The following is a 25,212-nucleotide window of genomic DNA, read 5'->3' as shown; positions in this document are numbered from 1 at the left end:
TACCGCGACAGGACACATTCAAGCAGCTTCTGAAACACGAGCGACACTGAAAGCGATGGAATAATTCTCTCCAAATGTTAATATTAATTCGTTTTAAAACATCAACTTAGCTAAAATAAAAAGTTATTTGTAAAAGTCTGATTCTCACTATTCCATGGGTGGATAAATGTGTCGGGCTGTCATGATTTTTTGCTCTTAAAGTTGATGCAATTTTTGAAGGCGATTTGATAAAATCAGCTGAACTATATATTTTTTTCTGCAGCTTTATTTTAAAGACATTTCTAGGTTATTTTATTAATCATAAAGCTGTATTGGCTGTCTGTGGGTACAGAAGGCTAACTGGAAACTGACATCTGTCTGGATTGAAGTGCTGCGAAGGTTTTCTTTATTTCAGAAATGGACGAAGAAGGTATGTTGAGATTATTTGTATGTAACAAACCCATATACTCGTCTGTCAGCTTGAGGACTGAAAGCCTTGTAAGTTTAGCCTCCTTAAATCGTCTTCACTGTAAGTGTTATTGCTAATCTTGCAGATGTGCTGTCTCCTTACTTTAATTGTAAGGCACTTAGCATTGGCTGTATTTTTATTTTTGTAATGGAGATTATAGATTGTGTGGATTAATAAATATGAGACTCTTTGTTGGTATTGCTGAGTTAGTGTTAGGAAGTGCCATACAGACTTTGGGCTGTATAATTCACTTTATTCTCACTCCTGGCCATGCTGAGTCACATCCCTTCAGGTTTTAGGCATAAAATCTTCACTAAAGCTTTGGAAACAGTGGTAATACAATATAAATTAGTCAACGTTTTAGCCAATAGAGTATATTTATTGGTTGTATAATTGATGCACTTTATACATGGATATGTACCATAGGGAGAAAAAATATCACTATCCACAAGGATTTATATAAAGATTATACATTTTAAATAACCATTAAATTCCCTGAATAAGGTTACAAGATACACAAAGTCTGTCCTCTCTTCTCAGAGCTTGTGGAGTATTTCCGCAGTCAGATGGGACAAGACCCAGACATGGCCTCTGCTGTGGCAGCCATCCGCACCCTCCTGGAGTTCCTCAAGAGACACAAAGGTAATGGTGATCCTAAAAGGACTTTACTTGTATTTGTTTTATTAATGTATAACACACATTCAGGCTCAATGGTCAGACTGGAACATTAAACTAAACTCAACCTGATGGCAGGCGTTTTGACATGTATAATCATTTAGTTAGAAAATCAGAACATTGTTGAGATCATCACTGGGGGCTCAGAATGTACTGACAGATATGCAGTCTTTGCATTCTGTAGTCACAGTTTTTCCTGTGTTTGCGTGTAGTCGAGACCATCCAGGGTCTGAGGGAGAACCTGACGCAAGCCATCGACAGGTTGATCAGCGTGGATTCCTCCGTGGCCGTGTCTTCCGGGGGAGAGCTTTTCCTGCGCTTCATCAGCCTCACCTCGCTGGAGCACCCGGTCAGCACCCACCTACTAACAGCCATGATCATGGATCAAAATCCATCTTTTTCTTGTACAAGTCATATTGATGATGCAGAAAATAGCCTACATTATGTTACTTTAAACAACTTCTATACAAAGTTTCCCTGTTTATTGCATTGACAGCTGTTTTTTTACAGACCGTGCCTCAGACTTATCTTAGACCACTACCTAATGATATTGCAGGATAGGGAGTCCAGGACTAGCACTAATCTAGGTCTGTGATAACCAGAGTATAGTTTTGCTGTCCCCACTTCCAATTTGAAAACTGCAGTTCAGTTTGCACAAAACATGGCACAGATCCCCTCTTGCCCCCAAAGGTTGAATTCTAGTACAAATGAAGCTTGCAAAAAGTGGCATAAGAATTGATAGGCTGTATGTTTTAGAATAAATCCAGTGTGATGCAAGATGTCTCTGGTCATCTGATTAATGTTTACCATTTGTAAAATAGATGTTTCATTGGTCTGGATGCTCTTCTAAATCCCGTAAACCTCTGTCTGCAGGATTTATCACAGTGCAAGAAGGTGATGGTGGAAAGAGGAGAACTGTTCTTGGAAAAAATATCGCTGTCGAGGAACAAGGTCGCAAAACTCTGCCACACGTTCATCAAGGACGGAGCTGTGAGTACTAAGAAGAAAAACACTTAATTACTGTATTCAGGTGGGATTCCATACTGTCCCCTTCTTGGATCATTGTTTTGATGTTCTAGGCCCTGGCAGGTTCTGATGGCATCACCTCAGTTTTGTATGTAGTTGGACTAAGTGATCTTGTTTTTTTTGATGGACATGTTCCACTATCCAAAGCCGCTTTTTATTTGTGGTGCAGTCAGGAGAAGCACCAAACTCCAAGCTCTCGGAACAGCAGGAGAATGTGTAGCCAGTAGATCTGAGTTCTGTGTCTTGTGCCTGTAGAAAATCCTGACTCACTCCTCCTCGAGGGTGGTGCTGCGAGTGCTGCAGAATGCGGCTGCGGACAAGAAGCGCTTCACCGTTTACGTGACTGAATCCCAGCCAGACTCTGCAGGGCAAGTACACTTCACACCTACACTTTGAAGGCCAACAAAACAATACAACTTATGGAAAGAAACTTAATCAGAAAAAGAGTAATGACACATCCAGTAACTATTTGAAAATCTGTTTTATGACATTGTGGTAAATTGTTCTGTTTGTTTGTTTGGTCTAGGAAAAATATGGCAGACGCCTTAAGAAAACTCAATGTGCCAGTGACAGTAGTTCTGGATGCTGCAGTAGGGTACGTGTCTCTCCATCCCTGCCCCATCACGTTACATAGACTTCAGTTTCTTCAGTTAATGGTAAAAGGTCATGTTCATGTTGCATAATTAAGCCATGAGTTTTATTTGTGTTACTGGGAGCTGGATTGGAATGAAAGCCAGCATAGAGCCCAGTGCCCTTTCTTTATACTAGATGCAGTCATTTTCAAATGAGAATGAAGTTAACAAGGGGCTCTGTGTGAGTGATTAGATGAAGGACAACCTACTTGTTTTTATTTGCTGCAGGTACATCATGGAGAAAGTGGATTTGGTGATAGTGGGGGCTGAAGGTGTAGTGGAGAGTGGAGGAATCATCAATAAGGTAAGTTCTGCATTTATAATAGGCTGTTAGTCGTGACTAAACACACAAAATGTTTTAACCTTTTTTTTTTTTTACCGACTACAATTAATTTACTCAACTATTACTGTATATTTCTACCTGTCGCTCTCCTGCCATCAGCTGATATAAAATTTAGTCAAAAAATTTGTTTGAATTCAGTTTGGTTCATCCACAGGAAACACACTTTTGTATAACTTAATTACCACATCAAATGTGAAGGTTCCCTATATTAACAAATGTATCTAAATATAGTCCTGTATATATTTTTTTTTCTGTAACCCTTCAGGCAGAAGTTCTAACCTATCCACTTCTAAAATGACTGAAGTCTGTTTTTCCCTCGCAGGATATAAGAACATAAGAAAGTTCACAAATGAGAGGAGGCCATTCAACCCATCGTTCTTGTTTGGTGTCCATTAATAACTTAGTGATCACGTCTGGTCTATTTTTTAATGTTCCCAAATTGTCACTTCAACCACATCACTGGGGAGTTTGTTCCAGATTGTAACAACTCTGTGTGAAGAAGTGTCTCCTGTTTTGAATGCCTTAATATATTTGCATTATAATGTGTCCTGGCCCATTGTGTTACAGATTGGCACATACCAAATGGCAGTGTGTTCCAAAGCCCACAACAAGCCTTTCTATGTGGTGGCAGAGAGCTTCAAATTCGTCAGGCTTTACCCTTTGAATCAGCAAGACGTACCTGACAAATTTAAGGTAAAGGTCCCATAATCTGAGACCTAGACATTGGGCGACATGGTGTGTGTGGGTTTCAGCCATCTCTGGCCTCGCCAGTTTAATACTAAGTGCACCTGCAGTTAATGATGTCATTACTTTCTGAGGTTTGGCTGAGAAGCACGGCCAAGATTAAAGTTGCAGAGTGGACCTAATCCACATGCATGAACCGCACTGTGAGGAGCATCACACCTGATGAGAACCAAACAAACTGGAACTAAATAGAACAAAAATAAAGAACTGGAGCAATGCAGGGCTTACAACATCCTGTTAGTACATGTTCTGTCCTCTGAGACATTTTTCCATTTTGATTCCAGTGCTAAAACAATAGGTCCTTTGTTCCCCCACAGCCTTCTTATTTTAGAAGAGGATTTAAATCTGCACATTTGATTGATAATTGTTTTCTTGAAATGGCAAGTTTTCTTTTCTTCACAGTACAAAGCAGACACCCTGAAAACAACCAAGAATCTCGCAGAAGAGCATCCCATGATTGACTACACCCCCCCCTCCCTCATCACCCTCCTCTTCACGGACCTGGGGGTGCTCACCCCCTCCGCTGTCAGTGACGAACTCATTAAACTATATTTGTAACCAGGCTGACTGTCACAGTAAATTATATCATATCTAATAAAGTTGTTTAAGGAAAAAGGGAAAATATTTTTTTTCTAAAGAAATTAACACAATAAACTGAGATGAACACATGTTTTAGTTTAAGCCATTTTAAGTGACATTCCTTTCAAAACTGTATTCTGAATGTATCTGAAGCACAGATCTCAATGCAGAAAGAACATTTCATAATGAAGTAAATAATTAACACCTACTGGGCTCCAACTGGTAAAGTATAACTTCACAGGGCCAATCAGTAGAGCTGTATATCATGGACAGGGAAAATAAGAAAAACATGGCACCAGGAGAGAGACTCCAGCGGGTCTCCAGCAGTGAGCGATGAAAGGTACCCAGGGATTAGGAGGGTCTGAGCACCAAGTTCAGCTCAGGGTGATGATGTGCTGAGATGCAGCAGCAGTAAACACAGCAAGCCACCCTAGAGCAGCCACTGCAGTGTTGTCCATACCGGTGCAGCACCACACCGAAACAACGGGCTTTCAAATGGGAACAGGATGGTGCATTTCCGGAGAAGATGAGACTTCCAAAAAGTCCATCTGGAAGCTCTAGGTTTTTCTCTTCATTTATGTTTATATTACACACACAAAAATGGTTCATCGTTATCATTTCAACTAATTTTCATTCGTCGCCTTCCATATCCGATTCAGCCCCATGCTGTTCAGCGCCTGTCTTTCTGCCCGATTGTGACTTTTGGCTCGCCGTCACTTGCTTCTCGAAGTCCTCCTCACTGATCTTGCCCTTCTTCAGCTTTTTCAGCAGCCTGGTGTCACTGAGCAACTCGTCCATGTCCTCGTCATCAATGTCTGAGCCCTGTAGCGAGGAGCACACCGTTAAAGCCGTTACAAAATGCAAAACTTAATATACACAGTCATTTCAATTGACGCAATATATTCACTTTCCATGCTTTAAAAAACAGTACTCGACCTGTCCTTCCGATACAAGCTAGACAAAGGGAATGTAGATGGACGTTACCTCGTCTTTTTTCCTTTTGGCCACCAGCTTTTTCCTCCTGTCTTTCTTGGTCTTCTGTTTGGACCACGATTTGTTTCTGATTAAGTGCCTCCTGCCCAGCTGCGGCCTGTCCTTTTCCTGCTCCCGCTTCTCGGCCAGCATCTTCTTCCGCTGCCTCTCCCTGTTCTTGTCTTTGAATCGGATGGTGTCCGTGTCAATGGGCTCGGGGGTGAAGTTGGGCAGTGGCTTCCCTCTCAGCTCGGGCATCTTGGGTAGCCTGATCAACGCAAACCCCTGAGCCAGAGCAGCAAAGTCCAGATCTGTGCAAAAAAGGGAAGAGAATAATAGAAGTCCCTCCATCTCAAGACATCATACAGCAGAGCAACAATATTCACTAAGAAAGTTTCTTCCTAAATCTCTTCAGTTTTCAGAACGCTATTAGTTTGGATTAAATTATATGCCTTAAACTGAAGCAATTAATGAAACATCATCTAATTTTACTTATACAAATGGAATATTTTTGTTTTAACTATTCACTCAAACAAAAGTCAAAACTACTTCCAAATCAAAATGTCTGATAACTAAATTAAGATGAGTGGAAATCAGATGGAAGGTGTACCATTCCTCACCTTTGACCCTGAAGATGAGGCTACACTCGTGCTTGGCATAGGCCTGGACATAGGAGACAAAGGCCCGCATGCCTCTCTCGAACACGGCCCTGTCCCCAAGTGCCATGGCCTTCAGCTTGGGTAGCACATCCACCACGTCCTTCACTGGTGCCATCTCCTGGAGGGGGCACTGTAGCGTAGAGGAAACAGGGCACGTCAACAGCAGCATACCCAACCCTGCAACTTTAGGAAACCAACTCCAGATACATTAAACATCAGCCTGAGAGATTTCTGGACAGACATACTTTTTGGTTAATGGACAGGAAGTTGATGTAAGCCTCTTCCATCGGCAGCAGGAACACTAGAGCATTGCCCTGGTTGCCGATACGGGCTGTCCGTCCGCAGCGGTGCACAAAGGCACTGCAGGAAGAGAGAGACATTGACCATGGTCAGCTGTGTGTCAGAAGGGAGCCTGCAAATAGTCCACTGTCATCCTAGTTGCTCAGTAATGGTGTGCACGTTGCGGGCACCGTGTTCATCCTGTTACCTGGCGCTGCTGGGAGGGTCGTACTGTATAACCCAGTTGACCTCGGGAATGTCGATCCCTCGGGCCATGACGTCGGTGCACACCAGAATCCCACTGCGGAGAAACAGCAGAAGAAATGTAAAAAGGGGACGTAGCTGCACCTTACCAAGCAGAAATATCAGGCTCTCTCATGAACACAGGCAGGGTAAAAGGATGCAAGAGCGCTGAATGACTAAACCATAATATGATGTCATTCTTCGGCCTGAACCTGATGCAACAGGGCTCACAGTGTATAAGATTGCAGTGACATAATCCATCGGTGGATATGGTAGTGTGTTCAAATCCCCGAGTCAAGGAACCAATCTTTTGGCGTAGTGGCTTTGGCTATCTACTGGCAAGGCTGTGTGGAGCAGGGCGCTTGGCAGTTCAAAGCCAAGCTGGGGTTCTGACATGGAAACTAATGTTACCTAGAAGGCTATATCAATGCTGCACACATTTTACTGACATCAATGGCACTCAAAAGCTTCACTTCAATACTGATATGCAGTCTGTTTGTACTTCTTGAGAAAAGCTCCCATTTCAAACTGCATATTTCAATGTTCTCTTCTTTCAAAAGCTCCCTGTGTGCAAGAGGTATTTTACCTCTTTAAAGCCCGAAACTCAGTAAAGATTTTGTTGCGCTTGTCTTTCATCTTCCCATGGATGCAGAGGATCTTAATTTTTGACACCAGAGCCTCCAGGGCCCGGCCATAGTACTCCACACAGGCGCAGGTGCTGTTGAGAGAGGGGACGACAAGTTTTTCAGATCCTCATACAGTTGGGTAAACTGGCCAATTAAAAGGCTGTTCAAATTGCTTAAATCCTTAAATAATAATTTTAAAAACAACAAGAGGATCAAAGATAATCCCCACTGACCTAAAGAAGACCAGGTGTTTTTCGTGCTTGTGCTGCCGCAGGAAAGCCACCAGCCGGTTAAACTTGTCCTCTGTCCTGCACACCTGGATGACAACACACAGTAAGTAATGTCGTGGTACCATACCATACTGTACTACTGTGCACTGTAATACTGTTATTCCTGGCAGAGAAGCCTGTGGGGCAAGTATAAAAGCAGGGGGCCTCACAGTGTAGTAGTTGAGCAGGCGGGACGGGGTCTTCTGAGTGCTAGTGTCTGCCGCACCCTTCTCTTTGACGATGATGCGGACAGGATTGCGCAGGCCGGCCCTCACCAGCTTCTCCAGCTCCTGTGTCTGCGTGGCCGAGAACAGCCCTGTGCGCCGCTGCTTTGGCAGGTAGCCCAGGATGACGTTCAGACTGCAAAACAAGAAAAACTGACAGTTTAGATGACCCCCTGGTTATTAAAGGTCTTAACATATTCTAGGCAAACCTTTGCAATGTGTTCTTATGTTCGTTTATAATAATAATAATAATAATAATAATAATACACTCATGCATTAATAAGTAGTTGAAGACAAAGGATACAGCACCTTGCCTCAAAGCCCATGTCCAGCAGCCGGTCAGCCTCATCCAGAACTAGCACATCCAGGGCCTTCACACAGCCGGTCAGGTCCAGCCCGTCTGCCTGCCTCCGGAACATGTCCTCCAGCCTGCCTGGAGTGCCGATCACAATGTTCCCCCTGCCACCAACATACAGACATCAACACACAAACACTGCAAGCGTAACTCAGATTTCATTTACTAGAATGAGCTGAATATGACTGTACTTCAGTGAGTTTATGCATTGATTTCCCTCTGTATTAATTGTGCACAAATCCCACTTCTGTCGTCAAGTGATTATGATTATTTTATGTGTTGTATGTGTCAGGGATCTCTCCGTTTGGCCACAGGGGAAGATTACTAATCCAAATGCTGGCTGATGCCACCAGGAATGACAACAACAAAACACATGGCTAGGTCAGCACTGGAACAAGACATTTTTCCATTTTCGTATAGTACTCTGAGTAGTTACCCATGCTCTTTAAATTTCTCCACGTCTTCGATTGGATTACTGCCTCCGATTAAAAGGATTTGACTGAAAGAAAGGAGAGAGGCCGTTAAAGAAATGGGATGAAGCCAGTGAGTGGTGCAGGAGCTCTGAGGGGGTCAAGCTCACATTTCAGAAGCGCTCACCTGAACTGAGGGAAGTGCTGGAGGAAGGATGCCATGACCCCACTAATCTGAGAGGCCAGCTCACGTGTGGGAGTGATAATCAGAGCCCCAACCTGCAGTAAAAACTCAAGTCATGAAAGCAGCATACTTTTATAGGCTTTATCCAATTAATCTTGAAAAAGATTACTGAAATTACATACACTATATTTGCAATACATGGACATCTTCAAGCAAATTATTTTAAACGTGAAAATTGATTTTATTTGGATGATTTATAAACACTGTATATAAAATGTAGTACAACTATATGGAGAGATCACAAAAAATAATGTAAGATTCCCTCATTCAGGTTGTATTCTCTACTATACAATCTAGACTGCACTACATTTTGGTCATTAAGTATTTTCTGATGGTACCAATGTCTCTACGATTTTACCTGCTTTTTCTTCAGTTTCTCCTCTCTTCTCAGCAAAATCTGCAGTATAGGGATGACAAATGCCAATGTCTTTCCACTCCCGGTCACCTGTGGTAATATGAGATTTAAAAAAGCATACTGTGTTATCACAAAGAATGCAAACAAGTTGGCAAGTCGATTACTTAGCTCACGACACTGACCAGTTTCAGACCAGCACTGCTCTCCGGCCACAAAACAGAGTCATCCAAATTATGAATCAAACCAAAAATGTGAACACTGGAACAACGAAACTCAATCCCAAAACACACTGGTTTGCTATTGGACCCTAAACAGAGAAACCTCTTCACTGTCAGAGATACGAAGCAGAGACATCTTGACCAGTACAGGCTCAGTGACCACAGCCTGGCTATAGAAACAGGCCGAGCTGGCTGCCCAGAGAGGTCCGGCACTTCCCTCCCATCTTAGTCCACTTTCAATGTATTATTTGTATCATTTAACCTATCATTTGTAGCTGCTTTTGTAAATGCTTTGGTGATACATCATATATGGCATGCCAATAAAGCACACTGAATTGAACTATTCTGTCAATAAAGAGAGCACTTACCGCTTCAGCAGCAACATCCTTGTTCTTCATAAACAGTGGGATGCACGCAGACTGCGAAAAGGGACAAGATTATTGGTTTCATTTACGGATTTAATGTTCAACACATCACATCATGTAATTATCTCGTTGAGATTGTATATAAAGCGTTCATTTCAGAAATAAATCCCACCTGGACTGGAGTCATGTGACTAAAACCTAGGTCACGGAGCGTTTGTAAAATACTGTCGTGAAGTTTAACGGGTAAACTTTCCCATCTGCCTTCAGTAACATTCTCCATTTTTTTTTCAAAAACACCACTGTGGCACAAACACGCTGTTCCGCCTTCCTGTTTCACTGTAAAACGTCCCGGGCAGCAACAGCAGCAAACATGTCGGTTCCGTCTCACAATGCATGGCAGACAGTCGCTCTCATCGCACTGCTGTTATGAAAAATAGTGTCATGATCAGAAAAGTGTCTATTCTACCAAGGTAACCAGGTAAGTCTACAACATACCTTTCATGTTTAATAAACATGGGCTGTGAATAATCAAATAATGACACAATTTGGCAACGTTTATGTCCCAATGCTGCCACTGCCAAATAATGTCTCAGTTTAAGATCAATTTTGTATTACATAAGCAATTAATTGATTTCCATTGGTGGTACTACTTAACATATTCATAGGTGCTCAATACTGCCAGATGATACTGTCTGGCCTAACACCCGATGCTTCTTTGGACTTTGATTATAAAGGTATTGATACAATATGCTCCCTCTTAGTTACAGTGCTTCTCATACTGTTAAGCTAAAGTTGAACGTGCACCTGTCCTATACATATATAAACTAAATTGGCAAGTGAAAATTATAATTTTTGCGAAATATCTAGTAGTCTTTCATTTTAAACCAGGAAAACAATCATGTTGTCTGAAGAAAAACTGCTTTATTGCAATTATTTACATATGTAAAAACAAATTGACAAGGGTGGGTAAAATTCATTCAGGATCAAAAAGCAAAAACCTCAGTATCTCAACCCCTTCTTTAAGTTGTACAACTAGAACAGCACATCTTACATAACACTTATATAACTAGAATACATCTCGTGGGGTTTCCTGCAGGAGGGAGGGAGGGACCATTCTATGTGCTTTAGGTGTACATATTGGCATTATCCAGGGCAGGGCAAGGGAATCACTCATTTAAGTATTGTGGTCTCAGTCACTTCTCCCACTCCTTGATCCCTGGCAAACAGGCACTTTGAGGAAGACATTGCATTACGCAAAAATAAATAAATCTGAACAGGCAGTTTTAAAGAATGTTGTGTTTATTATTTACTAAACCTGGGTCATATTTGACATACATCAGCATTTTGTTTTTACTTTACATCTTTACATTTCAAATCTGAGGTGTCAGCTGTTACACAAAAATATTTCTGTAATGGCAGGCAGCAGTCATCTGGCCTAATTCACAGACTGCTGCCACCTCCATTTCCCCCAAAGTAACAAAATGTTTACCTGGAACATGAATACCTGTAACAAATAGGAAATTAATTGTACAAAATTGTGTTGCCATTTGTAAAGGATTTTTTTTTTTTCTTTTAGACAAAAAAAATAATACAAGCAACTAATTTACACCAGTCACAACATTATCCTGATCCACACCCACACCTTTGAACTAATATGTACTTTATGTGTTAAACCCATCATTAAGATACTGGGGAAAAAAAGACCCCCCAACCTCCCTTCCACCCCACCCTGTCCCCAGACAGAAACATTCTCTATGTGCCTTGAATGTGGAAAGAAATAGACTTCCTTGGACCAATATGAAATATGAAAGGGACGGTGGGAATTCAAATTGTGTCTGTTTACATCAAAGAACGGCTAAGATCCTTTCCACAAGGTCACTTATCAAAGGAAATAAAGATAATTAATTAGCTTGTGACCACACAGCAGTCTCGACTCATGAGTCATTGACATTAAAAAAAGAAAAGAAAAAGAAAAAGAAAGCAGTTACTGTATATTATCAAGTTGCAATTTTCATTGTAGCCATTAGAGTCCAGCACTGATTCCAGTCTGACGTGATCTAGACCAGAAAATAAATCAGGCAAGCTAGGTGTATTTTAATGATTGTTTCCCTCCAGATGTATTCCTCTTCAAACCCATTTAATACCTGTAGTTTGCAAACAAGAGAGAAGAGCTGTTGGTTGCGGCAGGCCTGTCTTCACCATTTTGGATGCCGCAAAATCAAAATTAAAACCTTGCAAGTTTAAAACCTAATAAATAGCCTTCTCCAAACTCTACAGGTTTGTATCTGCCAACGAGCTGAACAGCTTCAATGTTAACATGACCTTGCCTTTTTTTTTTTTTCTTTTTTTCTTTTTTAAAAAGCAAGTGGTTGGAAAATCATAAATTACACAGAGGTGGAAAAATATTAAAAATAAAATGGGGAGGAACACAAAATTAACCACCCAAAGGTTTCCCAAAGGAAAAAAAAAAAAAAAAGCTGAATTGAAAGGCTTTTCAAAAGTCTAAAAGTCAGAATCCCAATCTTGGAGTAAATGTTGTGACTAAACGATTTTGGTAAATGGTGAAAAGTGCCAGAAATCTGCTGTTTTACACGACTCTCCGCACTTCGAAAAACCTCTTCAGGTAGTAAATTTGTCCAAGGGTCATGGCTACAAGCACCAGAGCTTCAAAGAATGACCAAAGCACCACCCTGCTGTTCGTGTTGTCATTAACTGGAGGAGAAAGGGGACAAAAAACAAAAACATCTCATCAGAGCAGTTTAGTCCCTAGGAAGAAGGAAGTTCTATCAGCATTTGCAAAAATACACCTGAGAAACACACAGACTTACTAGCAGCTAATCCATGAGAGCCAGATGCAAGACATTTAAAATCAAATATATTTCTTGTATACAAGGTATACTGATACATAATCCTCTCTAAGTATGAATCTATGAAATGTACCATACAAACTGAGAGGGTTGAAAAGCAAGTTTGAATTTTACTTTTGACTCCTCCTCAAGCTTCTTTCTAAGGTAGTGGATTTTTAAATTCTCATAACTGGGAAACCATACAACAATAACTTCTTACTCAATTGTAGCATAAGAAGTGTACATTATATTTCATATTTTCCAATTTAACTTCTATGAAGGGTAGAATAGGGCTTCACATTCCACATTCAGTATTCTGGAATACTGAGACTGGTGCCCAGCGTGTATAGCCGTGGTCAATAGGGGAACCATGTTTATAAAGCTGACCTCCGACCTCAAACCTTGACCCTGAGAAGAACACTGCACTCACAGCAGTGGTAACCAATACATCAGTGTCCATATGGACTGACAAACTGCTTTGAAACGTGCTACAAACCGAGCCTGTGGTCAGTGGCAATGCCTTACTTGCTCTATGTATTCTCTCGCGCACTTCCATGTACTCCTGCTCATGCTTGACCGCAGTCATGGCCACAGCCAGCTCATTGATCATCTCTTCCAGCTTGTTCTGGTGAGCTGAAAAGAATTTCAAAATCCACAGTTAGAAGAAAAAAAGAACCAGGGACAGCAAAAGTTCACGTGAGGAACACAACATGCATACAGTTCCATTGGGAAATCCTGTGACATAGCGGCTGGGAAAATAACCTCACCTCACACAGATGCCGAGAAGCTCTTCAAAAAGAAGGGTAGTTTTGTTTTTGTTTGTTTGTTGGAGGGGGGGTATAGGACTTTAATCCTTACACGAGAGAGAACAGGTACTCAAATACTACCATTTAAGACAGGGGAAGTCAACAGGCAGACCTCAGGCCAAATCCAGACCCAGAGAATAATTTATCATCATGATTTTTTTTTTTTTATGTTACGGAGGTTTGTTGCACTCAGTGCTTGTTATTGTGTGGAACCTAGTAGCAGCACTTCCTGGTTATTAGCCAACTGGATGTTATGTATTAATATGGGATGTCCTATATAGAGCTTGTGTTCCCATTAGTTAGTTGATTGCTCACAGATTCTCGGTTTGGGCGTCTGTATACACGTTCTGTACTGGGGCAACAGTGTCACTTTGTACTCATCAAAAACACAGGTATTCGGGTTTGTTTCCTGATTTCTATAAATACACAGCTACACTGCAGATAGTTTGACGTCTGGACATATTTCAACCTCACCTCCAAAACAAAAGTGCGCACACGACCATTTGGGGGCTCATGGTGCCATAGCTTGCATTCACCTAGAAACTCCTACATCAGGGGTGGATTTCCAAAGACGACACATATTTCTCTCAGGTGCACAAATAGAAAATTGTGCATCCTCACCCATTTCAATTGCAGAGCTCCACTGAAATTGATCTCTGTGATTGACAAGCCAGAAACCGCATCTAGTCTGCATGATGTCAGTTGATATGTGATTTTTCACTGGTGATATGTGGTTGTGAAGCAAAGATATATTTGAGTCCAAATCTGCCTGATTTTGAGCAAAGTTTTTTGACTTTGAAATGACTCAGAATTGCGCATTGAAGGTCTTCAATTTTCAAAATCTTATGGGGGAGGACCCCCAGACCCCCCCGCCCTCAATTCCTCAATCCTCTTTACCCTCATTGTGCAACATTAATTTTGTACAGTGGATAGTGATGAAGGGAATGGTAAAGACTCAAATCCAATAACACACAAAATGCTTCAAAGTTTCTATTATGTTGATCTATATGCCTACAATAATCTTTTACAAATTAAAAGTGGTCTGAAAGTGCTTTAATATTTACATTTAAACGTTTTATTTTTGTACTTTGCCAAATGAATGTACTAAATATAAGCAACGGGGTATATTACTGATTCACAGAATTGTGTGTGTGTGTGTGTGTGTGTGTGTGTGTGTATTGGAAAGGGGCATTTGGAGGTGTGATTTTTTTCCCCGCTCTGGAGTCTGGACTTTGACTATACCTTGACCAAGAAATTTGGACCCTGACAAAATAATTGAATACCCCTGATTTAAGATATATTATCCGGTTATTTAAATTGAAAATGTTATGTTTAGAGTCACACTTTTATGCCACACCCATGAGTCATCTTGTTAGACACCTTGACTGCACCACACAAAACTAAGAGCCATGTGGTTAATCTTAACACTAAAGAACATACACATACATATCATATGTATAAATATACATACATACACACATACATACACACACATACACACACACAAAAGCAGATGCATTAATTCAAGGACAGGCCAAAAGCATTTCCTATTAAACCAGCCAATAAATTGTATTTACTTGACAGGTGTTTATACAATCGATACCTATAACCATAGTGCCTGGTTTTTCCTGGTTGAATTAGAAACACCAAGACCTGAAGGTTCATAACATCAGTAAAATACAAGAAGCAGAACAAAAATTTAATTAAATTGTAGATTATCTGGTGGGCTAAACATGGTCCAAAGTGTCAAATATAAATCAATACTAAAAGATGCAATAAAATAAGTCTATTTATATCCAGCTTTTAGTAATTGTATTTTCTTACAGGATGCATTTTAAACCCAAATTCTCTTAGTATCATATTGTGTGCATTCCAGTTACTTTCCACAAGCACTGAAGTGGCTGGGCGATCAAACTGCAAACCACTCTGGCTTTCTGAAAATGTGGCATAAAGCTGGATTGTACCCAGTAAAACAAAGCTGCAGGCGTCTGGGTGACAAACCAGCTCTAAACCCAGACAACATTCCACATACCATCCCAGGTATCCCCACCACCTGAGAAGAGGGGGATGACAGAGGAGCAACATCGACAGGGGGGAAGAGGACAGAGAGAAGAGCAAAGGGAAACAGCAAGAGAACGTATGAAGACAAAAATGAAACTAGGACAGGAGATAGAAGACCTGCCTTCACATACAAAAGAAAACATGACACAGGCCACAGCATCTCCTTGATGCACCTTGATGAATCTAAAGAAATGTGTTTTGAAATTACCAATAGCCTACCAGTCAATTAAATACATCCACCATAACACTACATCACTGACTGAGTTACAAAAAAAACAAAAAAAAAAACACTAAACTTCCAATAATTTAGGAACAGATAAGGCTCCCCACTACTGTATAAGTGCCATGCTAATTTCATGAAGCATTATGAATTTGCCTCCACTTTGGCTTGTGAAACTGCATAGCTTCATAAGCTGGCATTTTACCACTCATTTTTACTTGCAGTACAAACTAAGTTTCAGCAAATGGTATTTGGTGCAATGCATTCATATTGGAGGGGTGAATTATACACTTTCATGTAACCAATGATTCTGTGGGATCAAAGGTCCCGTCCCCCCCACCCCCACATCCAGCCTGCATGGAAGTCCTGTCCTCACCTTCCGTCTCCATGTCCTGCCCTTTTGGCGCCTCTCCAATGTCGATGGTGAACATCACAATCTTAGGGGTCATAGTGGACATCTTGTTGCTGAAGCAAAATTTGTAAGTGCCATCCATGTGGGCTGCAACAGAGTATTTCCCACTGGACTCCCTGTCTCCTTTATAAATCTGTTTACCATCGGGTCCTGTAATCTAGGGTGTGAAAAACAAACATGCTTTTATACTGAAAAAACAACATTATATAATGTGGTAATTACTGTACCTTTTAACCCGAGCTGTAAATCTTCAGGTGCCCTAAAACCAACATGGCTGATTAGCTGCAGAATTAATTTTTAATTAACTGAAGACTTATATTACAAATCTCAGAGGAATTCCCCACATGCTATCAAACAGTGCACTAAGGTTCTTCATGAGAGAAAGGAACCGCCTTAAAGAGATTGTTCAGGAGACTGAATACGTGAAACTAAACACACCCAGCCACAAAGGAAATCTTCCGTGATATGAGGCAGCATGCCAGCATGTCTTTACAGCTCAGTTTGTTCCATGATCACTTGTTTAATTTCAGGAAAGGTGTCTTGAAATAAATCAAATGGTCAGGACAAGAGATGTCAGTTTAATTAATACAAAAATAAAATAAAAACATCTGCAAATGTGAAAGGCGGAATAATGGCCTTGAACCACTGAGCAATCACAGAGCTGTGAAAGTAAATATTCCATATGATTGTATTTCCTTTCTGAATCTCCCCATGCACCAGATGGTAAGAATCATCATTAGAGGCTTTACAATACAATCCATTAAAACGAACTTGGTAGCAGCCATTAATATAAGGCTATGGACAATTACTGCAAACTTTAAATCCACCTATATCACCGTTTTAGTTCACGAAAGGTGTTATTCTTTTGTTTGGTTTCTGCAACCCTGCCAAGAACAAGTTAAATTAAAGAAGTGTTCAAATTAGATGTTAATGTAGACAAGTTGCATACGCTACACTTTTGCTCAAATGCCTGATAAACACAAGGAATCATCAGCCAGAATGATGTTCTCATGATTAGAATTCAGTCATTAATCAATATAAACTCATCATGACTCAATGGGAGTAAAGCAGTGGACTCTGCAGGGTTTTACACCAAAAAGATCTACCAGGTATTCTGGCTATATGTCAGTCACTTAGGTGTAGCAATTATTGACTTAAGATTAAAATGTATCTTCAGCTCCTGGTTGATCACAACTATCCAAGCTGAAACACTGGGGCTGGAGATCCCGGACATTAACTGTACGTGTACAACCTTTCATTCATAAAAATCGGCCAATCAAAGGTGACCATGGATGAATAACAACGATAATAGTACTAGGTATTTTAATATTTTCACTACCAAAAGGCCACATTGCAAATCCTATCTACGAGCTTTCCTGTAACAATAAGAGCACAATCGGCTAACCATATGGTAATAATAATTTGCATACATTTCTTTTGGTGCATATTATTCTTTGCGCAAACAAACAGGGTCAATCACTACATATTTAATAATATAATTTGGGGTCTAAATTATCACCAGTACCATATGCAGAGCAAGCCTTTGCCATAGATTTTACTACTAGGTACTACCAGGGCTTTCATCTGCACCAATCTGATCAAGACCAAGTCAAGAAGGACGTAAGTCGGCTGTAGACCTCCTGCACCTCAAACTACAGCGTGGGAAAATATAATATCCCCTGAGCAATGTGATATTGATCAGGGCACGATTTACACAGTTTATATGCAAGAGGTACTGATACACAAGACATATTACTGTGCGGCATCCATTGCCTTGAACCTGTAAACGGTACACTTAGTGCTCAGGACTCGGCAGCTTCTTGCACCAACATGAAAACGTTCAAAATACGACAATTTTAAAAGTCAAACAAATAGTTGGATCCTTATCCACTTTAAAAACGATACCATAATCTATTAACATGTTTGCAAAATGTCCAATAAGATCTTCCGGCAGTGTATAGTGTCAGGGGCCTAGTTGCTCAGCTGCACAGCTGTCTACACACTAGCCTGGTCTTCACTGCACGGCTCTGCCTCAGTAATGTGCCCCAAACGCAGATCTGTCACGCCGGTGCGGCCTCACCTCCACGTCGATGTCCAGGAAGCCTCCTTCGGCCACCTCGAACATAAGGCCCATCTTGGTGCCGGAGTTGACCCGTTCAAAGAAGCACTCCTCGGCGTGCGCGTCTATGCTGACGAAGTAGCCGGAGGCCGTGGCGGAGAAGATGGCTACGAGGACAAGGATCTCCGACAACGTAAACATCTTTATGGATGGTTATATTTGTATTATTGGTATAAATGTAATGGATGTCTGCAAACCGGAAGAAGGCGAACAGCGGAGAGAAACAGAAGCACCAAAGCGCCCAGTGAACCCCAGCCAGGCACCGCGGAGGTGGAGTTTGTGTCGGTGCGGCGACTGAAGGAGGGGAGACGGGGAGCTCGGCTAGCACTGCCACGTAAAGAAAAAAACGAGGCGCTGCGAGGGACAAACTGCGTGTACGGTCTTGCTGCTGTACGCGTTCGGAAAATCCCTATTTCCAGCAGGTGGACGTGTCCAGTCTTTTCCGAATTAATGTGTACTCTTCGAGTGTCAAATCAAATCATGGGAAAACTAAACTAAAATGGAGAGTGCATTGTTCTGTATGTTTGTTTGTTTGTTTGTTTGTTTGATTCAATGCACTTATATGTTTTATATGTACATGTATTATTTTACTCATGCTGATACATTAAACATCAATTGGAAATACAATTATTATTATTATTATTATTATTATTATTATTAATAATAATAATAATATTGACCAGTCAGTCAGCCCTCTCAGACCCACTGGAACCATAATGCGTCAATTGCAACGAACTGAAGTGGAGATGATGACGTGGTTAGTGCGCAGCTCTGTACTAAACTAGTCTGCAGGTTTAATACCCATTGCAACGAATTTAGCGGCTGAAGTTCGTCCCCAACTGCCCACTAAACAAGCTCTCCATTGTAACAAACCCCACAACCACTGCTGCTGCCCTCTAGAGGAGACTAATTACGGGACTAATTTACCACTATGGACGAACTATGGATAGTACCGTACTAAGGGGAACGAAATGTGTCAAATCACAATTGACTACTTTTGTTACTGAACTACTCATAACTCGATTAATAACCACTAATCGTTTTGTTTTACATATCAAATAGCTACGTTATTGGCGTTGACATTGACAATTTAATGTATTAATAAAGCTCTGGTGTACTGGTGAAATTTACACCACAGCTAACAAAAAACATAATTAAAATAAGAACCAGATTAGAAATTGTCGATTGAAAGGTTAAATTAAATACTATGAACTAAATACTATACTAACTGAGCTCTACATCAGGGGTTTTTCAAACCGGTCCTGGAGTATCCCCTGCCCTGCTGGTTTTTGTTCCAACCCAGGTCTTAATTACTTAATTTAATGGTATATTGCTTTGTTAGGTCAATTAAGGATTCAATTAAGCAATTAAGACATTGGTCGGAACAAAAACCAGCAGGGCCGGGGGTACTCCAGGACCGGTTTGGTGTGTGTGTGTATATATATATATATATATATATATATATATATATATATATATACACACACACACACACACACCAATCAGCCATAACATTATGACCACTGACAGGTGAATAACAATGATAATCTCATTATCATGGCACCTGTCAGTGGGTGGGATATATTAGGCAGCAAGTGAACATTTTGTCCTCAAAGTTGTCCTACAATGGGCACGTGAGCATCAGAACTGGACCACAGAGCAATGGAAGAAGGTGGCCTGGTCTGATGAATCACGAGTTCAAGGTGTTGACTTGGCCTCCAAATTCCCCAGATCTCAAACCAATCGAGCATCTGTGGGATGTGCTGGACAAACAAGTCCGATCCATGGAGGCCCCACCTTGCAACTTACAGGACTTAAAGGATCTGCTGCTAACGTCTTGGTGCCAGATACCACAGCACACCTTCAGAGGTCTAGTGGAGTCCATGCCTCGACGGGTCAGGGCTGTTTTGGTGGAAAAAGGGGACCTACACAATATTAGGCAGGTGGTCATAAAGTTATGGCTGATCGGTGTGTGTGTGTGTACACACACACACACAGTACTGTTCAAAAGTTTTAGGCAGGTGTGAAGAAATGCTATAAAGTAAGCATGCTTTAGACATGTTAATAGATTATATTTATCAATTAACAAAATGCAAAGTGAGTGAATAGAAGAAAAATCTACATCAAATTAATATTTTGTGTGACTACCCTTTGCCTTCAAAACAGCATCAATTCTTCTAGGTACACTTGCACAAAGTCAGGGATTTTGTAGGCATATAGTCAGGTGTATGATTAAACACCGAACAGGTGCTAATGATCATCAATTCAATATGTAGGTTGAAACACAATCATTAACTGAAACAGAAACAGCTGTGTAGGAGGAATAAAACTGGGTGAGGAACAGCCAACCTCAGCTAACAAGGTGAGGTGGCTGAAGACAGTTCACTGTTAAAAGTCATACACCATGGCAAGACTGAGATCAGCAACAAGACACAAGGTAGTTATACTGCATCAGCAAGGTCTTTTTTCAAGGCACACAGGGGTTTTCAGATGTGCTGTCCAAGCTTTTTTGAAGAAGCACGAAGAAACGGGCAACATTGAGGACCGTAGACGCAGTGGTCGGCCAAGGAAACTTACTGCAGCAGATGAGACACATCATGCTTACTTCCCTTCGCAATCGGAAGGTATCCATCAGTGCCATCAGCTCAGAATTGGCAGAAAACAGTGGGACCCTGGTACACCCATCTACTGTCCGGAGAAGTCTGGTCAGAAGTGGCCTTCATGGAAGACTTGCGGCCAAAAAAAACATACCTCCACTATGGCAACAAGGCCAAGTGACTCAATTATGCACGTAAACACAGGAACTGGGGTGCAGAAAATGAGACTGAGTCAAAATTTGAAATATTTGGCTAGCAGAAGGCAGGTTGTTCGCCGAAGGTCTGGGGGAGCGGTACACGAATGAGTGTCTGCTGGCAACAGTAAAGCATGGTGGAGGTTCCTTGCAAGTTTGGGGCTGCATTTCTGCAAATAGAGTTGGGGATTTGATCAGAATGAATGGTTTCCGCAATGTTGAGAAGTACAGGCAGATGCTTATCCATCATGCAATACCATCAGGGAGGCATCTGATTGGCCCCAGATGTATTCTGCAGCATGACATCGACAACCAAAACATACAGGGAAAGTCATCAAGAACTATCTTCAGCGTAAAGAAGAACAAGGAGTCCTGGAAGTGATGGTATGGCCCCCACAGAGCCCTGATCTCAACATTATCGAGTCTGTCTGGGATTACATGGAGAGAGAAGCAACTGAGGCTGCCTAAATCCACAGAAGAACTGTGGTTAGTTCTCCAAGATGTTTGGGTCAACCTACCTGCCGAGTTCCTTCACAAACTGTGTGCAAGTGTACCTAAAAGAATTGATGCTGTTTTGAAGGCAAAGGGTGGTCACACTGTATGCATTTGATGTCGATTTTTCTTCTGTTCACTCACTTTGCATTTTGTTAATTGATAAATATTATCTATTAACATGTCTATTTTTGAAAGCATTCTTACTTTACAGCATTTTTTCACACCTGCCTAAAACTTTTACGCAGTACTGTGTGTATGTGTGTGTGTGTATGTATGTGTGTGTATGTGTATGTGTATGTATGTGTATGTATGTATGTATGTATGTGTGTGTGTGTGTATATATATATATATATATATATATATACGTCACAAAAAAAACATTTCTGCAGAAATTGTATTATGCTACTAAAACAATGTATCATTATCGTGTTATATAGTATTTACATTTTTATTTTTACACGATTGGCATTGCCAAAGCGCAGCAGTATTAGCATGCCACCACCAGTGTTCTGCTCAGATTTGCTAGTTGAGGCGAGGCCCGGCCTCATCACTGACTTCACTTCCTGCTTCGTGGCAAAACAACACACAATCCTTAGTATCGGACTAAAATTGGGGATGAGCTAGTCTGCAATTTTGCTCTGCCTCTTTTTTCGTTGCAATGGGTACTAACTTTAGTCCGCAGCTGGGGATGATCCCGACCTAGTACTGTACTAGCTAGTCCACTCTGTACTAACTCTGCGAGTTCATTGAAATTGACCCAATATGATGATGATACAGAGCATTGAGCCATAAAAAACACGATGTCACCTCTGGGTGGCAGTAGAAGCAGCACCTCAATCTAAGATTTCTGTAAAGGAATTATTCAGTTTTCTTATGTTTAATAACGGTACATTGCATGCTGAATAAATCAAGGCAAAGAAAATTAAACAACTGAATCATTAAAACCTCACAAATAGAGATCAGCATCTCATTGATAATGATTAAGGGTTTTGGTTTGTTTCCAATATTTTATTTTTCAACGTAAACCCTCGTTTATTGGTGTATTAAAGATGTTGGGCTTTGATTGCACAGGACAGAGATTCGCTTCCATCATGTTAACAAACTTTGACCTGATTGCTATATTATTAATGAAGGATAAAGATATGTCTTAATTTTAAAATATTAATTTTCAGTTACAAATGCCCTCCCGCATTTAGTTACCTTTCCATTGTTCTAGTAATTGGCTCAAAAACACATTTTATTAAACAGATGTGGGGTTATCTGTAAACACTAATGACATTTGAAGTACATTTTGTTTCTCACCAATTAACTCTAGTAAATGTATGTGCCATTGTACACTCACCTAAAGGATTATTAGGAACACCTGTTCAATTTCTCATTAATGCAATTATCTAACCAACCAATCACATGGCAGTTGCTTCAATGCATTTAGGGGTGTGGTCCTGGTCAAGACAATCTCCTGAACTCCAAACTGAATGTCTGAATGGGAAAGAAAGGTGATTTAAGCAATTTTGAGCGTGGCATGGTTGTTGGTGCCAGACGGGCCGGTCTGAGTATTTCACAATCTGCTCAGTTACTGGGATTTTCACGCACAACCATTTCTAGGGTTTACAAAGAATGGTGTGAAAAGGGAAAATCATCCAGTATGCGGCAGTCCTGTGGGCGAAAATGCCTTGTTGATGCTAGAGGTCAGAGGAGAATGGGCCGACTGATTCAAGCTGATAGAAGAGCAACTTTGACTGAAATAACCACTCGTTACAACCGAGGTATGCAGCAAAGCATTTGTGAAGCCACAACACGTACAACCTTGAGGCGGATGGGCTACAACAGCAGAAGACCCCACCGGGTACCACTCATCTCCACTACAAATAGGAAAAAGAGGCTACAATTTGCACAAGCTCACCAAAATTGGACAGTTGAAGACTGGAAAAATGTTGCCTGGTCTGATGAGTCTCGATTTCTGTTGAGACATTCAGATGGTAGAGTCAGAATTTGGCATAAACAGAATGAGAACATGGATCCATCATGCCTTGTTACCACTGTGTAGGCTGCTGGTGGTGGTGTAATGGTGTGGGGGATGTTTTCTTGGCACACTTTAGGCCCCTTAGTGCCAATTGGGCATCGTTTAAATGCCACGGCCTACCTGAGCATTGTTTCTGACCATGTCCATCCCTTTATGACCACCATGTACCCATCCTCTGATGGCTACTTCCAGCAGGATAATGCACCATGTCACAAAGGTGGAATCATTTCAAATTGGTTTCTTGAACATGACAATGAGTTCACTGTACTAAACTGGCCCCCACAGTCACCAGATCTCAACCCAATAGAGCATCTTTGGGATGTGGTGGAACGGGAGCTTTGTGCCCTGGATGTGCATCCCACAAATCTCCATCAACTGCAAGATGCTATCCTATCAATATGGGCCAACATTTCTAAAGAATGCTTTCAGCACCTTGTTGAATCAATGCCACGTAGAATTAAGGCAGTTCTGAAGGCGAAAGGGGGTCAAACACAGTATTAGTAGGGTGTTCCTAATAATCCTTTAGGTGAGTGTATGTACAGTGCACCCGGAAAGTATTCACAGCGCTTCACTTTTTCCACATTTTGTTATGTTACAGCCTTATTCCAAAATGGATTAAATTCATTATTTTCCTAAATTTTCTACAAACAATACCTCATAATGACAACGTGAAAGAATTTTGTTTGAAATCTTTGCAAATTTATTAAAAATAAAAAACAAAAAAAACACATGTACATAAGTATTCACAGCCTTGACACTCAAAATTGAGCTCAGGTGCATCCTGTTTCCAATGATCATCCTTGAGATGTTTCTACAACTTGATTGGAGTCCACCTGTGGTAAATTCAGTTGATTGGACATGATTTGGAAAGGCACACACCTGTCTATATAATGTCCCACAGTTAACAGTGCATGTTAGAGCACAAACCAAGCCATGAAGTCCAAGGAATTGTCTTGTAGACCTCTGAGACAGGATTGTATTGAGGCACAGATCTGGGGAAGGGTACAGAAATATTTCTGCAGCATCGAAGGTCCCAATGAGCACAGTGGCCTCCATCATCCATAAATGGAAGAAGTTTGGAACCACCAGGACTCTTCCTAGAGCTGGCCGCCCGGCCAAACTGAGCGATCGGGGGAGAAGGGCCTTAGTCAGGGAAGTGACCAAGTACCCGATGGTCACTCTGACAGAGCTCCAGCGTGTCTCTGTGGAGAGAGGAGAACCTTCCAGAAGAACAACCATCTCTGCAGCACTCCACCAATCAGGCCTGTATGGTAGAGTGGCCAGACGGAAGCCACTCCTCAGTAAAAGGCACATGACCGCCTGCCTGGAGTTTGCCAAAAGGCATCTGAAGGACTCCCGGACAATGAGAAACAAAATTCTCTGGTCTGATGAAACAAAGATTGAACTCTTTGGCCTGAACGGCAAGCGTCATGTCTGGAGGAAACCATGCACTGCTCATCACCTGGCCAATACCATCCCTACAGTGAAGCATGGTGGTGGCAGCATCATGCTGTGGGGATGTTTTTCAGCAGCAGGAACTGGGAGACTAGTCAGGATCGAGGGAAAGCTGAATGCAGCAATGTACAGAGACATCCTTGGTGAAAACCTGCTCCAGAGTGCTCTGGGCCTCAGACTGGGTCGAAGGTTCATCTTCCAACAGGACAACGACCCTAAGCACACAGCCAAGATAACAAAGGAGTGGCTACAGGACAACTCTGTGAATGTCCTTGAGTGGCCCAGCCAGAGCCCAGACTTGAACCCGATTGAACATCT

The 25,212-nt window shown here is 41.3% G+C and overlaps 3 protein-coding genes across 4 annotated transcripts; 1 reads left to right on the top strand and 2 right to left on the bottom strand.

Annotated features, from left to right (window-relative positions):
* Window positions 1-32: 32 nt before the first annotated feature.
* On the top strand, window positions 33-4,483 carry eif2b1 (eukaryotic translation initiation factor 2B, subunit 1 alpha). The gene is made up of 9 exons (XM_066688920.1): window positions 33-409; window positions 989-1,090; window positions 1,336-1,472; window positions 1,997-2,113; window positions 2,405-2,517; window positions 2,676-2,744; window positions 3,010-3,085; window positions 3,692-3,817; window positions 4,271-4,483. The coding sequence occupies exons 1-9, from the start codon at window positions 397-399 to the stop codon at window positions 4,424-4,426; spliced, it is 909 nt and encodes a 302-aa protein (XP_066545017.1). The 5' UTR covers window positions 33-396; the 3' UTR covers window positions 4,427-4,483.
* Window positions 4,484-4,538: 55 nt separating this feature from the next.
* ddx55 (DEAD (Asp-Glu-Ala-Asp) box polypeptide 55) lies at window positions 4,539-9,971 on the bottom strand. Its single transcript, XM_066688919.1, has 14 exons — window positions 9,839-9,971; window positions 9,670-9,720; window positions 9,087-9,173; window positions 8,672-8,763; window positions 8,511-8,573; window positions 8,029-8,178; window positions 7,666-7,855; window positions 7,460-7,542; window positions 7,187-7,318; window positions 6,566-6,658; window positions 6,324-6,438; window positions 6,040-6,208; window positions 5,432-5,730; window positions 4,539-5,269 (listed from the first exon to the last, which is right to left on the bottom strand). The coding sequence occupies exons 1-14, from the start codon at window positions 9,944-9,946 to the stop codon at window positions 5,078-5,080; spliced, it is 1,824 nt and encodes a 607-aa protein (XP_066545016.1). The 5' UTR covers window positions 9,947-9,971; the 3' UTR covers window positions 4,539-5,077.
* Window positions 9,972-10,947: 976 nt separating this feature from the next.
* Window positions 10,948-18,472, bottom strand: tmed2 (transmembrane p24 trafficking protein 2). Of its 2 annotated transcripts, XM_066688979.1 has the most exons (5): window positions 18,092-18,472; window positions 15,976-16,168; window positions 15,351-15,371; window positions 13,038-13,145; window positions 10,948-12,378 (listed from the first exon to the last, which is right to left on the bottom strand). In XM_066688979.1, the coding sequence occupies exons 1-5, from the start codon at window positions 18,269-18,271 to the stop codon at window positions 12,254-12,256; spliced, it is 627 nt and encodes a 208-aa protein (XP_066545076.1). In that variant the 5' UTR covers window positions 18,272-18,472; the 3' UTR covers window positions 10,948-12,253. The 2 variants fall into 2 exon arrangements, with proteins under 2 accessions (XP_066545076.1, XP_066545077.1); XM_066688980.1 differs by lacking the exon at window positions 15,351-15,371 and having other exon boundaries at window positions 18,092-18,466.
* Window positions 18,473-25,212: the final 6,740 nt, after the last annotated feature.

The sequence above is a fragment of the Amia ocellicauda genome, chromosome 17 (assembly GCF_036373705.1).
Source record: "Amia ocellicauda isolate fAmiCal2 chromosome 17, fAmiCal2.hap1, whole genome shotgun sequence".
Lineage (NCBI taxonomy): Eukaryota > Metazoa > Chordata > Actinopteri > Amiiformes > Amiidae > Amia > Amia ocellicauda.
The sequence above is the reverse complement of the archived record's forward strand: the minus strand, read 5'-3'. Positions and strand labels throughout refer to the sequence as shown.